Source organism: Quercus robur, chromosome 11, assembly GCF_932294415.1.
Source record: "Quercus robur chromosome 11, dhQueRobu3.1, whole genome shotgun sequence".
NCBI classification, from domain to species: domain Eukaryota; kingdom Viridiplantae; phylum Streptophyta; class Magnoliopsida; order Fagales; family Fagaceae; genus Quercus; species Quercus robur.
Window position 1 is genome coordinate 27,492,540 of NC_065544.1, and position 18,189 is coordinate 27,510,728.

The 18,189-nt window shown below is 36.0% G+C and overlaps 2 protein-coding genes across 7 annotated transcripts in view; both read right to left on the bottom strand.

The window, feature by feature from the left end:
* Positions 1-14,996, bottom strand: part of LOC126707551 (TMV resistance protein N-like) — a 79,362-nt gene extending 64,366 nt beyond the window's left edge. For 5 of the 6 annotated variants that reach the window (XM_050407266.1, XM_050407265.1, XM_050407264.1 and 2 more), the window contains exons 1-5: positions 14,820-14,996; positions 14,214-14,713; positions 12,913-14,008; positions 12,516-12,791; positions 12,243-12,417 (exon numbers count right to left, since the gene is read on the bottom strand). In XM_050407266.1, the coding sequence (XP_050263223.1) occupies positions 12,243-12,417; positions 12,516-12,791; positions 12,913-14,008; positions 14,214-14,713 (2,047 nt within the window). In that variant the 5' untranslated portion in view covers positions 14,820-14,996. The remainder of the gene's footprint in view (positions 1-12,242; positions 12,418-12,515; positions 12,792-12,912; positions 14,009-14,213; positions 14,714-14,819) is intronic. The other variant, XM_050407267.1, reaches the window with a different exon arrangement.
* Positions 1,919-12,001, bottom strand: LOC126707552 (disease resistance-like protein DSC1). Its single transcript, XM_050407271.1, has 4 exons — positions 11,271-12,001; positions 10,577-11,184; positions 10,082-10,248; positions 1,919-2,808 (listed from the first exon to the last, which is right to left on the bottom strand). Exons 1-2 carry the CDS (start codon positions 11,919-11,921, stop codon positions 10,783-10,785), a joined length of 1,053 nt encoding a protein of 350 aa, XP_050263228.1. The 5' UTR covers positions 11,922-12,001; the 3' UTR covers positions 1,919-2,808; positions 10,082-10,248; positions 10,577-10,782.
* Positions 14,997-18,189: the final 3,193 nt, after the last annotated feature.

Consider the following 18,189-nt stretch of genomic DNA (forward strand, 5'->3'; position numbering starts at 1 on the left):
TGATTGTTTATATTTTTAAAAAATAGCTGCAAATGATTCTTTTTTTGATAAATAACGTAAGAATATTATTAATAATAAAAAAATTGCCAAACCGAGTACATTGGGGATGTACTATGGGGGCACAAATCAGGAAACAAAAGAACAACGGTCAAGAAACAAAGAAAAGGAAGAACAAGAAAAATGAGAAAAAACCACACTCCATTCAAAGAGAGTGTGTAGGAAAAAAGACTTAAGCTCCAGCAAAGAGCGTTCACAACCCTCAAAACTTCTAGCATTCCTTTCACACTAAATGCACCAAATCAAGCAATGAGGCACTAGTCTCCAAACATCAATATGACGATGTCACACAAACTTTCCTTGCCAAGCCTCAAACAACTCAAGAACAGTATGAGGCATAACCCATTGAGTACCAAACAAGCAGAAGACCATGGACCACAACTCCCAAGCTATGGAGCAATGAAGTAGAAGATGATCCACTGACTCCCCACTCCTCTTACACATATAGTACCAGTCAAGCACCATCACTCGTCTTTTACAAAGGTTATCTGTTGTTAAGATCTTACCCAAGGAAGCAGACCAAGAAAAGAAAGCCACCCTTGGAGGAACCTTCGATTGCCATATCATTCTCCATGGAAAAGAAACAAAAGTAGGAGGGTAGAAGGAGTTATAATAACCTCTAACCTCAAAACCTCTATTCCTTGCAGGTTTCCAACAAACCTTATCAGGACCAAACCCCCGCACTATCGAAGAATAGACCAATTCCATAAACCGGTCAAAGGCTTCTTCTTCCCAATCTTGTGGTGGACGAAGAAGCCTTTGACCAGTTTCTTCACCACATCAATCTGACTAGACTGTTCCAAAATCCTTTATTCCTTTGAAAGGATGAAAAAAAACTCATTCATCAATGCTTTAGGGTTGGAAACAAACAAGCACCATTTTGGGTCGGAGTTCACAAATATTTTATACAAGATCAAACCAAAGCGGGAAAAGAAATCCTTCTTCAAGCCAACATAGAAGGATACAAAAATGCAAATATAGACTTGCAATCATGCAAATCAAAAGATGAGAGAATACAACTACTATTATTAATTCTAAACCAACCAAATGGAAAATTATTGCTATTAAACTATCGACAAATCGTTTGACATACAACTTTTGGAACAAACGCATTTTGCATCCCAAATAACCAAGCATGCAAGAAAAATGGAGTGGGTCATTGGGATTGTGAATGCCCTTACCCTTATAGGAATGAAGAATTACATATAACAATCAAAATGTGCGCAATTGACTTGGGAATGTACAAATTAGCCAACCGAGTATGGTAGAAATTATGTTTCAAAAAAAAAAATCTACAATAAAATTTCCTCATTCTATTCCGAATACTAATCTCTAATAATACAAAATTAATTCCATGACCAAAACCTCCAATCAACAAGAATCCTGCAATATATTGGTTACATATATGTAATGCAACTTTAGTAGTAATACATAGAAAAATATTAATAATAATATCACTATCATAAAAAAATTTATCACGCGCAACGCGCGGGTCTGCAACTAGTTATACTAATACAACAACCCTCAAAAGAATTTTTTTTATAGAATAATTAATTTTTGTTGATCAAAACACCAAAAGAAAAAACTTCAGACAAAGCTGGACACAACCACCAGCCCAACAAACAACACTCGAACAAACCCCCCTCTAAGCTACCAAAGTACAAACAACTACATTTACAACCACACTTTACAAGCCCAACAGGGCACTCAAACATTACAACAGTGCAAGTGTGCAACTCTATTTCATAAGCAGATATTGCTCTAATCACAAACTGTTAAGTTAGTAGAAGCATTTATTCTCTCATTTGTTGTGTGTAACAAAATAATAGTAGGTTATGCAAAATAGAAATAAAAAAGACAATCACACACGAAACATAAAGATTTATGTGGTTCAGCTTTAGGCCTACATCCACAGACAGTGTCTAACAGAAAAATTCACTAAGAAAATTGGAGATTACAAAATGGCACAATAGCACGGGACAAGAGAATCTTTAATATCTCTTCACTGGTGCCAGTGCCTAAACTCTATAAAACCAATTGAACAAAGCCACACACATACAGCAAAAAGGAACCCTCCTAAGCTAGTTCTTGACCACTTTAACCAAAGCCCAGGTGGGTGAGAGAGGAGGGACCCTCCTTGGCTAATTCTTCAACGTCACTTTGGCAACCATCCCTCTTAAGCCACCATAGGCTTCAAGAAAATTTTGAACTATTCAAACCTGATGAAAAAACTAAAAAAATAAATTAAAAAAAGATGATACAGGATGATTTTAATTTTCGAGTTTGTGGTGATTGGGAATTGATTGCCAAAAGGTAATGTTAAGGCACAACTGCTCAACTAGCACAATACATTGATTTTTTTTTTCTTTTTTCCTTAAACGCTAGTATATATCTGAGGAAAAAGAGAAAAAGGAAAAATCCAAAAAGAAAAACTCTATTATTTTATACTTATTAAAAATTAAAAACTTTTACCATGCCAAAATAAACCTAACAATCAAAACTCACACTTTGATTTCATTGGATTATAATAGGAACAAGAAAGATGATGACTTACAGGCAAAGAAGTCAAAAAATTCCCGAAAGAATCAGCCACACATCCTTCAAGTCTTAGGATCTGGTCCCTCATTAGAGTAGCCTTCTCCACTAGGTCCAGCCCCGTCACTGCTTATCTATGCTACCTTCGGCAACTGAAACGTCAATATCATGATGAATTACACCCAGATCCTCATAGAACGTGCTGTAGCTGCTGCACTGTGTCATAGTAAATATGGAATACTGGAATTCATATTCATTTCCAAATGGAATTAACTTTTAATAATAAATGAGAATCCAACAATTTAGAGTACAACCACATAAGGCATCCATAAGAATTATAGAATTTGAAGATTTATTTCTTGGAACGTCAGAGAAATAAATTAGTAGGAAAAAAGGCTTTGAGTTCAAAATCTGATTAGGAATTGGAGGCCAAATATTGTTTGTCTTCAAGAAACTAAAATGGAGTTGATAACTAGAGTTGTAATTCGCAGTTTGTGGTGTGGCCAACATGTTGATTCGTCATATTTAGGTTCTTGTGGTGCTTCTGGAGGGGTGTTGCTGATGTGGGACACGCGGGTTGTGGATAAAGTGGAGGTAGCAATGGGATGCTTTTCGGTGTCTTGTAAATTTAAAAATATGGTTGACCAATTCGTTTGGGCATTTACTAGAGTATATGGTCCTAACTCAATGAGTGAAAGAAGGTTTTTATGGGAGGAATTGTTTGGTTTGAGTAGTTGGTGGAATGTTCCATGGTGTATGAGAGGTGACTTTGATGTGGTAAGATTTCCTTCCGAACGTTCTAGTTCTATTGTTTTTACAATTGCTATGCGTGAGTTCTCTGATTTTATGTTTGAACAAGGTCTGATTGATCTCCCATTGGAAGGAGGAAGTTTTACCTGGTCTAATTTTTGAGAAGTTGAGTCAAAAGCAAGGCTGGATAGTTTCTTGTTCTCTACAGATTGGAAGGCTAAGTTTCCTATTGTTTGTCAAAGAAGAATGTCTAGGCTTTTATCAAATCACTTTCCAATTGTATAAGAGGGTGGAGCCTTTCATCATAAGGGCAAGAGGCTATTTAGATTTGGGAACATGTGGCTTAAGGATGAGGGCTTTGTGCAAAGGGTGTGATCTTGGTGGGAATCTTATCATTTTCAAGGTGCTTCAAGTTTTGTATTGGCAAATAAATTGAAATTGTTGAAAAATGATTTGAAAAAATGGAATGTAGAGGTTTTTGGAAATGTAGAAGAATGAGGTAAACAGTTGTGGAAGGATCTTAGCGAATTAGAGACTATTAAGGAAAGTCGTGGTCTAACGGCGGAGGACAAGTTGGATTTGGAAAGAATCCAAGGTGAGCTAGAAAAAGCTTCTCTTCTGGAAGAAATTTGTTGGAGGCAAAAATCTAGAGTTCTTTGTATTAGAGAAGGAGATAGGAATACTAAATTCTTCCATCGTATAACCAATTCTCACAGAAGATTTAACTCCATAGATAGGCTTATGGTGGATGCAAAACTTTCTTCGGATCCAAAGGACATAGTAAAAGGTATTTCTCGCTTCTATAGGCAGCTCTATTCTGAAAATGTGGTTGGCAGACCTGTCCTTGATGACGTGGACATCTCTAGAATTTCTGAGGAAGATGCCCTTTGGTTAGATAGGCCGTTTGACGAGGAAGAGGTGTATGGGGTGATTAATGGTTTTAATGGTGATAAGGCTCCTAGCCCGAATGGTTTTCCCATGGCTTTTTTCCAGTCCTGTTGGAGTGTTTTGAAGAAAGAGATTATGGAAGTTTTTTAGAACATTCAATCTAAAGTTGTGTTCAAGAATCTTAATATTGCATTTCTTGCCCTTATTCCTAAAAAGGCAGATGTTGTGGAAATCAAGGATTTTCAACCAATCAATTTAGTTGGTGGGATTTACAAGATTATTTCAAAGGTGTTGGCTAATCGGTTCCAAAGGGTGGCATATGGGCTTATTTTAGATTCACGGAATGCATTGTGAAAGGTAGATAAATTTTGGATTCCGTGCTAATTGCTTCTAAATGTATTGATAATAGATTGAAGACAGGGATTCCAGGGGTGTTGTGTAAGTTGGATGTGGAGAAGGTGTATGATCATTTGAATTGGGGTTTTCTAACATATATGTTGTAGCATTGTGGGTTTTCAGAAAAATGGAGAAAATGGATTATGTGTTGCATTTCTACCGTTAAATTTTTCATTTTGATTAATGGGGGTCCTTCAGATTTTTTTGGGAGCCCTAAGGGGATTAGGCAAGGGGATCCTCTATCTTCGTTGCTCTTTGATGTGGTTATGGAGGCTTTGAGCCGTATGTTGGATGTGGCTGTAGTTGCTGGACAATTTTCAGGCTTCTTTGTAGGTTCTAGACCTAGTACTTCAATGATGGTGTCTCATCTTTTATTTGCAGATGACACTCTTATTTTTTGTGATGCTAACCCTAATCAGTTAATTACTTTGAGGGAGATTTCTGACTAGATTTGAGAAGGTTTTAGGTTTAAGGACTAATTTGGGGAAATCAAAATTGGTTTAATGATGGAGAGGTACATAATCTGGATGTGTTGGTGGGGCTGTTGGGTTGTAGGCATTCTTCCCTTCCTTTGAAATATTTGGGGCTTTGGATGTTAAATTCAAGGAGGTGTCAATCTGGAATCCTATATTAGAGAAGATGGAATGAAGACTAGCAGGTTGGAAGAGGCTTTATTTACTTAAGGGGGGTAAGGTTACTCTTATAAAAAATACTCTCTCCTCTTTACCTACTTTTTTCCTTTCCATTCTTCCTATACCTGGGAAGGTTGCCAATCGCATGGAGAAATTATAGAGAGATTTTCTTTGGAGTGGTATTAGTGGTGATTCTAAATTACTCTAGGTGAAATGGGCTAAGGTTTGTAAGCCAATATAGGTTGGGGGGCTAGGTATTAGAAGATTGAGGATTTTTAACTCTGTCTTTTTAGGTAAGTGGTTGTGGAGGTATGGTTTAGAGAAAGATGCATTATGGAGGAAGGTTATTGAGGTGAAATATAGGAATGTTTGGGGTTGTTGGTGCACGAAAAAGGTGACCAGTGCGTACGGTGTTAGCCTTCGGAGGTTTATTAGAAGTGGCCGGTTGAACTTCTCTAAACTACTACAGTATGATGTGGGTGATGGTACTAGAGTGAAGTTTTGGAAGCATGTGTGATGTGGGGATTGTACCCTCGAAGAGGCTTTTCCAAAACTTTACTGTCTGAGTAGGGCAAGGGACTCTTCAGTGGGGGAGGTTATGTGTTGGTTTGGTGGGAGGATTCATTGGAATTTTCAATTTCGTCGTTCACTGCAGTAGGATTGGGAGGAAGACTCTTTTGATCAGTTTATGGTCATCGTTTACTCTTCAAAAGTGCAGGGTGTTGGCCCTCACAAGGTTTGTTGGAAGTAAGTAAGGAGTAAAGGTTTTGAGGTTAAAGGTTTTTATCTCTCTTTTTCCTCCTACTCTTTCATTCCTTTGGAGGTTGGTGTGGCAATCGAAGGTGCCTCCAAGAGTGGCTTTCTTTTCATGGTCAGCTTCTTTAGGTAAGGTTCTAACAACTGATAACTTTCGCAAAAGGCTTATTATTGTTCTTGATTGGTGTTACGTGTAAGAGGTGTGAGGAGTCGGTGGATCAACTTCTGCTTCATTGCCCCATAGCATTTGAGGTCTTTGGTGTTTTGTTTGTTTAAACTTCATTGGGTTATGCCTCATAAGGTAATTGAGTTGTTTGAGTCTCAGCAAGGTAAACTCGGGAGGCATCGTAATATAGATTTTTGGAGACTTGTGTCGCATTGCTTGATGTGGTGTATTTGGAGTGAAATAAATGCTAGATGCTTTGAGGGATGTGAGCGGTCCTTGCTAGATATCAAGTCATTTTTCTTACATACTCTACTTGTATGGAGTGTGGCTCTGTCGCATTTTTCTTCTTTTTCCTTTCCTGTTTTATTTGATCATTGTAATTTTGTTTCTTGATTTGTGCCCGCACAGTACAGGAAGGCTGCTTCAACTTATTCTCCTATTTTATATACCTATACATGGGGCAGCTGAGTATGTTCAAAGGGACACTTATTTCTTATGACTAACCATGCAGTTAGCATTCGATACTGCTTTTGTTTGTCAAGCACTGAAAAAGGATTATCTTATGGGTAAAAATTTGAGGTGACCGTTTGGCATGAATTTTTTTTTTTTTTTTTTTTTTGAACTTTCTCATTAGAAGAAATATTACTTATTTGGTTTTATGGCACATTTAATCATGCTTTCTCCTGTAAAATACAACAACCAACACAAATGACCTAACTAAAAATATCTGAGGAAAAAAAGGGCTGAAAAGAGAAAAAAAATAAACTCTTCCATGTAATGTTTTCCCCAGGAAGAGAGGGAGAAAAAAATGGAAAATGAAAAGGAGGAGGAAGAACTGACATATCAAAAAAGAGGAAAAGAGAAGTGTTCCAATGAAAGGGATGTAGATGTGAATAACAGTCTGAAACTAACATTTGAAAACCTGCTGCAGATAGTTATTTTAATTTCTCATGACTTGTTAGTGTGTATGGTATTTCTCTTAAGGCTTTATAAGTGATCTGAACAAGATATCCAAGTTTGTCGCTAAAATTTGATTTCAACTGCAAGTTCCATTGTGTCAGATTTTATAATCATATTCATAATATATACTAACATGTTCAATGTTGCAGATTTCCTGATTCAAGAATTTACTTATTGTTATCATGTATAAGCATTCACTATCCTTGTTTTGGGAGTTGGACCACATGAAGAATAAAGCTAAATAATTTGCTCTATTATATCCTCTATCTGAGTCAAATAATTTGTCCCATTTTGTCTCCTACTACTTTTGCTTCATACTATGAAGATTCCACCTAACCTGTTGCTATAATTACTTCCACATTATAGTGAAGGACTAGGTCAAAAACTCATTATCATGCAACCTGGGTAGTAGGTACATACATACATACATACAAACATGTATATGTGCGTGTGTAACTTCTAAATTTTGGGTCAAGATCAATGTGCTGTTTTTGGTCATATTTTTAACTTTACTGAATTTGTCAGGAAATCCAGAAGCCACTATTAAGAAACACCTAGTTTGCAGTAAGTTTTTTCATAGTAATTGGAGGAGTTTGAAAATCTGTCTGATTTGGCTGGTAACTCTCAAAAGAATGAGGTTTTCTGTGCTGCTGTTCCAGATGGGCTGAAGAACCAAATTTTTGAGATCTTACAATTCAAAAGAGCTTCAATACTGGTAAGATACCTCCAGGTCCATCTAATTTCTGGGAGTCCTTGTGCAAAAGAATGTATGCCCCTTTTTGAGATAACAGGCAGAAATGAATCCTGGCAGCAAGGAATCTTTACTTTGCAGAATGGATCCAGTTGATCCAATCAGTTCATTATAGCCTTTAGATTTTACTGGTCAAGCATCTTCATATTGCCAAAGAAGATTTTCAAGCCTATTGAACAGAAATTTAGTAGTTACCTATGGAAAGGAAAGGAGATCTAGGGGCTTAAGTATCCTGGGATGTTGTATGCAAGTCAAAGAGAAGGTGGATTAGCTTTGAAAGGGGTGTAAGAATGGAACAAAGCAGCCATAACTAGACATATATGGAATCTGTTTGCTAAGGCAGGCTCAATTTGGGTAGCTTGTGTTAAAATCTGTTTGCTAAGACAATAGTTTTGGGTTTGTTAACATCCCTCAAGATAGCTCTCCGGGCTAGAGAAAAATTCTAAATCTTAGAAGTATTTTCAGGCCATTACTGAAGATCAGGTTGTAGCATTTTCCTATGGCATGATTGGTGACTACCAGATGGAGTCCTAATTCAGAAGTATGGTACTCAAGTCAGAGATGATGTTGCTACCAGATCAAATGCAAGGATTTCAACTTTCAAGTGTTGGGAAAGATAAAAACTGGTCTTGGAAGTGAGTTAGATCATATGGCCTGGTATCCATTCAGAGTAAACTTTGTTCACTAAACATTGGTGAAACAGGTAGAGTGGTACCTATTCTAAGTGCAGAAACATGGGAGTAGGTCAGGGCTAAGCTTTTAACAGTAGGACAGTGGAAAATCATCTGGTTCTCTCAAGATTCGAAATGTTACTCCTAGTTTCCCTTGGAAGGGAATTTGAAAAGTAAAGTTCCCTAAAAGGGTGCCATTTTTTATGTGGATAGCAGCCCATGGCCAGATTCTCATTTTGGATAATCTTATGCTCCGTGGTCGTCCCTTGGCAAATCGTTGTTGTATGTGCTGTTGTAATGAGGAATCTGTGGATCATCTTCTTATTTTTTGTCCGTTAGCTCATTCTATGCGGATGCATAAGATTCAGCTGTTTGGGATTGATTAGATCATGCCAAGTTTGGTTGTAGACTTACTTTGTTGTTGGCACCATTGGCTTGGGAAATATAATTCCGATATTTGGAATTTAGTACCAGGCTGTTTGATATGGACTATTTGGACTAAACATAATCGGCGTTCTTTTGAGGATATCAAGAAATCAATGGCCCAATTATTAGATTTGTGCCAGTGGACTCTCTTTGATTGGTCCCGGAGTTGGGGTCTTTTGGATTGTTCTACTATTATTGATTTTCTTTTGTCTCTTAGAATATGATTTTGATTCCTTTATTTCTTTTTGTTGCTATGTTGTTCTTTGTTCACTACCGTAAACTCTATGTATCTTTTATTCTTTTCTACTAATAATATTGCTTTCTTACCTATCAAAAAAAAAAAAAGTGTTAGATTGAGAAAATTGAATTGGGAAAATTTTAAATCAACTTTCATGTTTTGATATATAATAGAAGAAAACTGATAAGAAATAAAAAAGGAAACGGAACCTCATTATATTTCTTCCCATAATAAGATGAAAATTGAAGTGAAATGCTTTTTTTTTTGGATAAAAGTGTTCATTCATAATAAACACAGCACATTGTACAAATTATAAGACAATTTCATTGAAAGTTTATTCAATATTTTGGGTAATATTCTTACCTCTCATATGAATAGTAAATTCTGCTATAAACTTTACTAAGACTCATTTTCATGGAACATTGTATAGTTATCCACTTATTCTATACTCATTATTCATTTCTCTTTCTTTCTTATCAAACAGGGCAAAAAAAGTTTTAAAAACTTCAACATTTTTTCATTACTTTTCTGTTTCTAACTTCAATTGCATTTAAGTTGTGCAAATCATGGTCCAAAATCAACATCTGAACCAATCCAGGTTTCTGTTGGATATTTCTTCAATATGAATCATAGACCCAAATGCCGGCAAGGAAAAAAAAAAGAATACATTATATATGTGGGACTGTTAGAGAAAAGGCAAAAAAAACAATTATATAAATACAACAGACCTTGAGAAATTTCAAAATGTATTTGCATAGGAATAGAAGTTCAACAGAGCATTACATTTGCAGGAAGAAAAAAAACATGATTTAATCAATAATAAGAGCCACTTGACAGTTAATTTAAATAACTGACCATTTTGAGTCCTTGACCACTTTAGCAAGAGCCCAGGTGGACGTGAGACAAGGGACCATACTTGGGTAATTCTTCAATGTGGTTCTGGTAAATATCCCTTTTATCGCCACAATAGGCTACATGCTTCTTGGGCGTTTGATCCCCTCCTTCCATTAAATTAAAATACTCTAACAAGACAACAGGACAAATTTGTATTATTCCAACCTGATTAAGATTTATTTATTTATTTTTATTTTTTTAAATGTGGCTATGAGTGCCAAAAGGAAATGCTAAGGTACAACTAGCACAATACAATGATTTTTTTTTAAATGCTAGTGAGGGAAATCAAAAAAGAAAAACTGTATTATTTTATACCTATGACAAATTAAATTTGTTATCATGCCAATTTAAACCTGACAATCAGAATCAACACTTTCATTGGATTCCCTTCCTCAAGTTAAAAGAGAACAGCAGGTTTTGTAAATTATAATAGCAAGAAGAAGGATGATGACTTACAGGCAAAGAAGTCGAAAAATTCCCATTTTACTATATTTTTCAGAATGAGCCATAAATCTCCAAGTCACCGTATGCAGTTCCTCATTAGAGTAGCCTCCTCCACTAGATCCAGCCCCATCATCCTCATCATCACTTCACTTATTTCGGGTACCTTCCGAGGCTGAATCATCAATATCATGTTGGATTACACATTTACACCCAGATCCTCACAGAGCATGCTGCTTGTATACCAAATTAAACCCTTTTTTCATCACCTTTATGTTATCGGAAATTATTTTAATTGAAAATTCACCACACTGAGGGGGCAAATAGAGCAGCCAAAGGTGAGGTGATTCAGCCATAGCATAGTTTAACTTAAAAAAAGAGCGTACTGGATATCTCATGGCAACTCCATTGACTTCAAACAAACATGTAAGTTGAAAATCTCTAGAGAAAGGACGCCACGGGTTGAGCACAAAAACAATGCACAACGTAATTCCCATCAGGTATTGATACTCACAATTAGGCACTTGTATGTTATCACACCAACCTACAGGGCTAAACCCTTTTGGGATTTCTCCTCCAGGGATAATAATGTCTAAGATGCATGGTAGTTTAACACTTTGTCCCTGAAATATACAAAGCATAACGTTTAGAACTTAGAGAGAGAGAGAGAGTGAGAAAGAGAGAGAGAGAGAGAGATATAGAGAGAGACCTGAATCATGTTACTGATGCTTTGAATATTATCAACCAATTTGAAGCAGTTTAGACACTGGAAATTCAAATGGGAGTGATTGGATGTAAGAAGATGAAATTGCAGTTCTGGAAATCTCTCCAGTGAGGTACAATTGTTTGCAATCACAGAATCAATAGTTGGTGGAACACTTTCCAATGATTGAAGCCTCCTGCAGCCCTCCAAAAGAAGTGTTTGAAGTTTAGAGAGTTGAGAGATACTTTTAGGAAGGGAAACAAAATTATTTCCACTTAGATTTAAGTGTGCTAAAGAGGACAAGCAGCCAAAATCATTGGGGATTGACAAAAGATCGCAGTCACTAAGATGCAAATATGTTAAAGACTGCAGACCTGATAAGGAAGGCAATAACAAGCCCAGCGGAACAGGTCTTGTTGGCAGGGAATAATATAAAAATGAAGGCAATAATATGTTCCATGGAGCAGGACTTGTTGGCAGGGAAAATAATGCAGTTTGTAAAGGGTCATTCCACTCAGGACTTGCTGGCCGAGCATAAAATTCAGATAACTTCCATCCACGAATATGCAGCTGTTTGAGATTTTTAAGGCGAACAATGGAAGAAGGAACCTCTTTTATGGCTGTCCAACTCAAATTAAGCAGCTCCAAAAGTTGCATATTTCCTATTTCTTCTGGCAAGTTGTCTAATTTTAAGCATCCAAAAAGATCAAGAGAATTAAGCAACTTCAAACTACAAATGGTGCTAGAAAGGTGCACAAGATTTATGCAATATCTTAGAGTCAATGAAGTAAGTTCTCTCAAATGTACAATTGATGAAGGCAGCTCCTCTATAGCTGTATAACTCAAATCGAGATTCTCTAGGCCATTGACTATCCTTAGGTTCTGTGGATTTCTTGAGGTTTGAGCAATTAGAAAGTTCAAGAGCCACAAGACACTCACTTTCAAACGTGCATGAAGGAGGATTTAGTCTTTCGCAACCTTTTAAATTAAGATGAATAAGTTTCTTAAGAATTCTTATGGATGGGTGAAACTTGTGTAAATTTATACACCTTTCGAGAACTAATTTCTCAAGATTTGGCACTTCAGTGAAGTCTGGAGTTATAATCAAGTATGAGGAGGCAGTCAAGTCAATGAACTTCAACTTCTCAAATTTCTGTTAGAATTGAAGAACATAGAATAATTAGCTTCCTACTATTTGTTTATTGTGACTTAAAAGAAAACTTGTATCAGGATACTTAATAACTCACTTACCTTTATTCCTATCCAAAGTTGTTCAATTCTGCTCTTTTGCAAACAAAGTTGAACAAGCTCATCTGACTGGAAACTTGATGGCAAAGATTTTGAAGAATACGAAATCCAATCAAGAATTCTTAAATCATCAGGAAGATGTGTGGGGACATAGGCAACGTCATTCATTCTAAGAAATTTAAGATTGTACATATTGGAAAAGGCCTCAGGTTTCCAATGTGCCATTTGTGCTTTGTCATAAGTATCCCAAATAACCATGGCTTGAATAGCTTCTGTTCCCTAATAATCAAGAAGGAAATGGTGAATTGCAAAATATATTATTAGCAAAACAATTCAAATTTCAAATTTGTTGAACATGAAGGTAGGGAATGAGCTCAAATTCTCAACATAAACCTATTACCTTATTTTTTCTTAACACTTTGTCAATGTCCTCATAACACCACAATCTACTACGCTTCCCAGGATCATCAGGGTACTCTTGAGAAACTATGCTCCTACCCATTTCTTCAAGTAAATCATGCATCCACACTATATCCTCATTAATAATTTTCAAGAGAGATTTATCAATGAGTTCCTTCAATCCTATACCAGGGTAAAGGCCAAGAATGTTTAGTTTTTCTACTACATAATCTTTTTTATGATGATTAAAAAAGCACGCAATATGCAAGAATATTTCCTTCTGTGGTTTCTGCAGCCCATCAAAACTTATTTTAAGTACTTGGAAAATATCTTCCTCAGGATATTGTTTAAGTCTCTTTAGCACACTATTCCATTCGTCAAGACTTCTTCCAATCAAAAAGGAACCCAAAACCTCAAGAGCTAAAGGAAGGTTAGCAGCATAACTCAAAAAATGGTTAGATAGCTTTAAATAATCATTTGGGACATGCTTTTCTTTAAAGGCTTTTAAGGAAAATAGTTGAAGAGAATCTTCATGACATAATCCTTTAACTTCATATATTTCATCTACTCCATGTGCCTCCAGCACATGCTTATCTCTTGTTGTTATGATAATTCTACTGCCGGAACCAAACCAATCATGCTCCCCAGCTAACATTTCTAAATGTTTCAGTTTATCGACGTCATCAAGAACAAGAAGAATCTTTTTCTTACATAACCTATTGTAGATCTTGCAAACTCCATCATACTTCTCTTGTATTTTCGTATCCTTTTCCTTCAAAACTTTAATAATTTTCTCTTGCAGTGGAACAACACCATATTTTTCAATCTTTTCCCTGACATCCTCAATAAAAACACAATCTTCAAATTTTTTAGAAATCATATTATAAACAACTCTAGCAAGAGTTGTCTTGCCCATTCCCCCCATTGCCCAAATTCCTATAAAGCGAACATCATATGATCCTAGAGCTAAACATGACTTCAATTTCATCACTCGAGGGTATATTCCTACTAGTTTCTTGGCAATATATGGGAACGCATCATATTTCAAATTAAGTGATATCCATTCCACTATGTCTTTGATGTCTTCTATCTCAGGCCTGTAATGAATAAAGTACAATATATATGCATTGAGTTTGAACCACCAATAGGTCACCCAAATAATATGATACATATTTAATGTTCAATTCTGTTGACTGAAACAAAAATATGTAAATTGATTCGCTTAGGAAAAAATTGAAAGAAGTACAATGAAGCATGTACGTAAATCTGCATAAGGTTCCAAATAGAGTTATATTAAATTACCATGTATCCTCTAAATGCCATCCGCGAAGGTTGGCTACTTGTCTCAAAGCATCTCTCCACTTTTCCACCCTTTCTTTGTTCTCTTTTTCTTCATGTTTAGCAAATGCCTGAGCAAAAGTTCCCCATTGTTTCCGTACATCAGATGGGTCTACATAGTGAAAGACAGGCAAAACTGTTATTCCCATCTCGTTTTTGCAGTGAATGATCTTTGCAAGTTCATCTAAGCACCAAGTTGAAGAAGCATAGTTTTCTGAGAGAATAACTATAGCAAATTCTGATTCTTCTATCGCTTTCGACAGCTCTGGCGAAATGGGTTTTCCTCTCTCGAGTTTTTCATCGTCTTTAAAGGTGACAATGCCTTTCTGTATCAATGCTTCATAGAGATGACCCATAAAATTGTTGCGGGTGTCCTCGCCTCTGAAACTGAGGAAGACATCATACTTCTTCCTCCGAGCAGTAGTAGAATAAGAACTTGGGAAAGATAATGAGTCTGTTTCCATCTGCAAGCAAATTTTTTTTTTTTTTTTTAATTTTTTTTAATTTTTTAAGAATCGAAGAAAGATTAAACAAGAAAATTAGAGGAAAAGAAACTGCTTGATCCCAAACCTGAAAATGAGTTGAATTGGAGAGATAGGAATCGAATCTGAAATTTGGAACTGATGAGAGAGAGAACTGAGGAGAAGAGTGAAATTGTGAAAATTGCAGAGCTCCATTTTATTTTATACAGTATTATTTTTATGAGTATCACCTCCATAGCTCCGTTGCTCGTGTAATGTAACTTTTTTTTTTTTTTTGATAAGGACAACAATGCTTGTGCAATCGTGTGTATATATATATATAAAAGTGTTCATGTAATGGAAAAATCTCTCCTGCATCATCAGGAGACTTGCCTTTCACAGATAAATGGGCCCCACATCTCGTGTCAGCATGAGACCTGCCTCTCACAAGTAGTGTGGGGCCCATCTGTTTGTGAAAGGCTGGTCTCATGCTAATAATAGAGCATGAAATACCAGCTCTCGTGTAATATATCTTTACATATTCTCTTTTATTATATATTAAGGTGGGTTCCAATAAATTGAAACTATTTTTATATATCTTTATAAATAAATAAATATATTCTTTTTTTTATTTTTTATGGACGTATATATATTTTTTTTATATATCTTTATATATTCTCTTTTATTTTTTAGAATCAACAAAAGTATATATATTCTCTGATAGTTGAAACTATCTAAATTTTTTTTATTATATATTAAGATACTTATATTTATTCCAATATGATATTCCCAAATTTATTCTAATTTGAAATTATTATGTTGTTAGTTTGTGTATTTTTGTTTTTATAATTTTTTACCATTCTTACGCCTTTTTTTAATCTCTTTCTCAAGTCCCTCTCCAAAGTTCCTTTGATCCCTATATTTTTTTTTTTCTCACTTCATCATTATCTTTCATTTCAAAAGGTTTGTTTCCTTCAACATTTTTTTTTTCTTTTTTTGAGAAATCCTTTGACATTGTTGAAGCTATAATTTTGTATGTTGTGCATTATTATTTTCATAATATTATGTTACTTTAATCTCTTCTTCTCTATCTCTTTAACAAGTCTTTTGATCTCTCCTCTAATATTGTGAAAATCATTACTTTGTAGAAGAGTGAAGTGAGAAGCATAAATTAGATAGAGTAACAAATGAGATATTGGAGGGATTAATTTTGGATGTACACAATGTGTATAATGAAGAATTGTACAAGTATTTCAACTTGTATGAACTTTACACCCAATGAATAAATGTTCTTTTTTTTGTGATTTATGCCTTTATCATTGTAATTTCCATAATTTATATGCAAAAAAGTATGACAATGGAATGTTTGAGGCTGCATTCAAATTAAACTACATTTGTACGTGGCTAAACTAATTTTAATTCAAATATAAATATATTTAGATGTTATTTATTTGAACCAAAATTCAGGGCCGGCTCAATAGGTGATGCAATCGTCTCAGGCGCCCAAATAAAAGAAGGCCCCCACTTCTAAAAAAAAAAATTATATATATATATATATATAATATATTTATCTATATATTTTAATTAAAAAAAAATTTAAGCACTTTTATTGTTCAATAAAATGCATTAAAAAGGCCCCATTGTATCTTAAAATGCAGAAGATTAAAAAGGGAAAAAACAAAAATAGTCAAACTTCAGCTAACAAAATTAAATTTTAGGAAACAAATTTATTAACTCATTCTTAAATATGCTAAAATCAAAATTAATACCAGACAAATTCATTAATAATACAACATAATTGTCTTGAAATATGCTATAATAGATATTATAAATTTCAAAAAAAAAAAAAAAAATCTCTCATCTCTCTACCTCTCTACCTCTCCATCTATATTCTTACATTTCTTTTCTTCATCTTCATCTTGATTCTTAATCTTTTTCCATAAACTCAGTCAGTCAGTTTACCCTGAAATTTTTCTTTGTTGATTCCCTTCCATTCACAGCAAATTCAAAATTGAAAAAGGGAAGCATACCAGTCTACCAGAGGTAATCTTCTTCAATTATTCCTCTCTTTGTCTTTCCGAAAATGAAGACTCAGAGTCTTCTATTTATTTAACTTAAATTATATATGTAGGGACTGGGTTCGCGCACTTCTTTCGTGGTAGAAGTGGATACAAGCCCAACTAGCCCAATACAATAAATTTGTAGAGAGTAGGTTAAAGAGCTGGGTTTTAGCGAGGAATGCAACGACCGGACATGGTCATGAATGGGTTGAATAACAGATACGTAGGCTAAAAAAGGGAAACTTCGTCCTCAGGCCTCTGGTCCGAGGAGCTTAATGCTCTTATTATTTCCTTTACGCTAGGTTACAATGGTCCTAGAGACGATACATAATGCTGCTCACTTCTCTCTCCCCCTTTTTCATGGAGGGATTCTTACATTATATAGCCCCTTTCAGTTGATCCTGACCTTCCATCTGTTGATCAGGCAAGTAACTACTTAAGTGTTTGTCCCATCAGCCGCCTTCCCCCACCTTCTGTTAGTTGCAGTAACTGAAGCCATACTGTTTAGGGGTCCTTTCCCCATTAATGCGGCCAAGACGTTTGTTGGCGCATTCAATGTGGAGGTGATAGCTTCTCCTTGAACCGCTCCTACGCTGTACCCCCGTGCACGTCCTACTATACTCGCCATTTCTTCTGGGAGCACTCTGGGGACTACCTTTGATGGCGTGCCGTTCTTTACAGGATCGTCCTCGGCTACATTTCGAGGCCATTTGGACTTTCGTTGCATGTCCTCGGCAACGTCTCTCCTTGGTGCAAGCCTTGGGCCTTAATGTAAAGTGGGCTGGGATCACAAATTCTCTGGCCCCATAATAGCCCCTCAAAATCCTGCTATCCGGCTCCTCGGACGAAGAGGAGGGTTTTGATGACATCAGGCCTCTGTCATAGCTTGTCAATCCTTGCCATCTATCAATACCAGAACCTATTCGTCTGCCCGAGACACGTTCCTGGCGCTTCGGTATGTGAAGCGCGTCTTCATTAAATGCAGGCGGCTCTATGCTCCCCACGTTCAACGGTGCGATGGTAATCTAACGGTGGAGATTTCCTTACCTTTATGGGCGGGAAAATCCGCACAGTTATTTTTGATGGGAGGTATAAATAATTTTTTTTTAAAATTGATTTGTCTCTTCACTTTCGCACTTAAGAGTTCTGGCGCACATATCCTAGGTTCAGTTAAACTTCCATCCAAACTCAAGTCTCTCTCCAGCATAAAAAGCCCGTCCGAGGAACTTTTCCTCCTTTCTGTAAGTTTTTCTGCTCTCACTAACTCGTGTTTTCTCTCTTCTGGGTTTATTTTTCTCTTGTTCCTCTCCTTCTTTCGTCATCCCCTGAGTCTGTTTAGCAGTTCCTAGAGATGGATAAATTAAAAAAGTTGGTTGAGACCGAAGAGGCGATGGAAAGTTCATCGCCGACTATAGGATA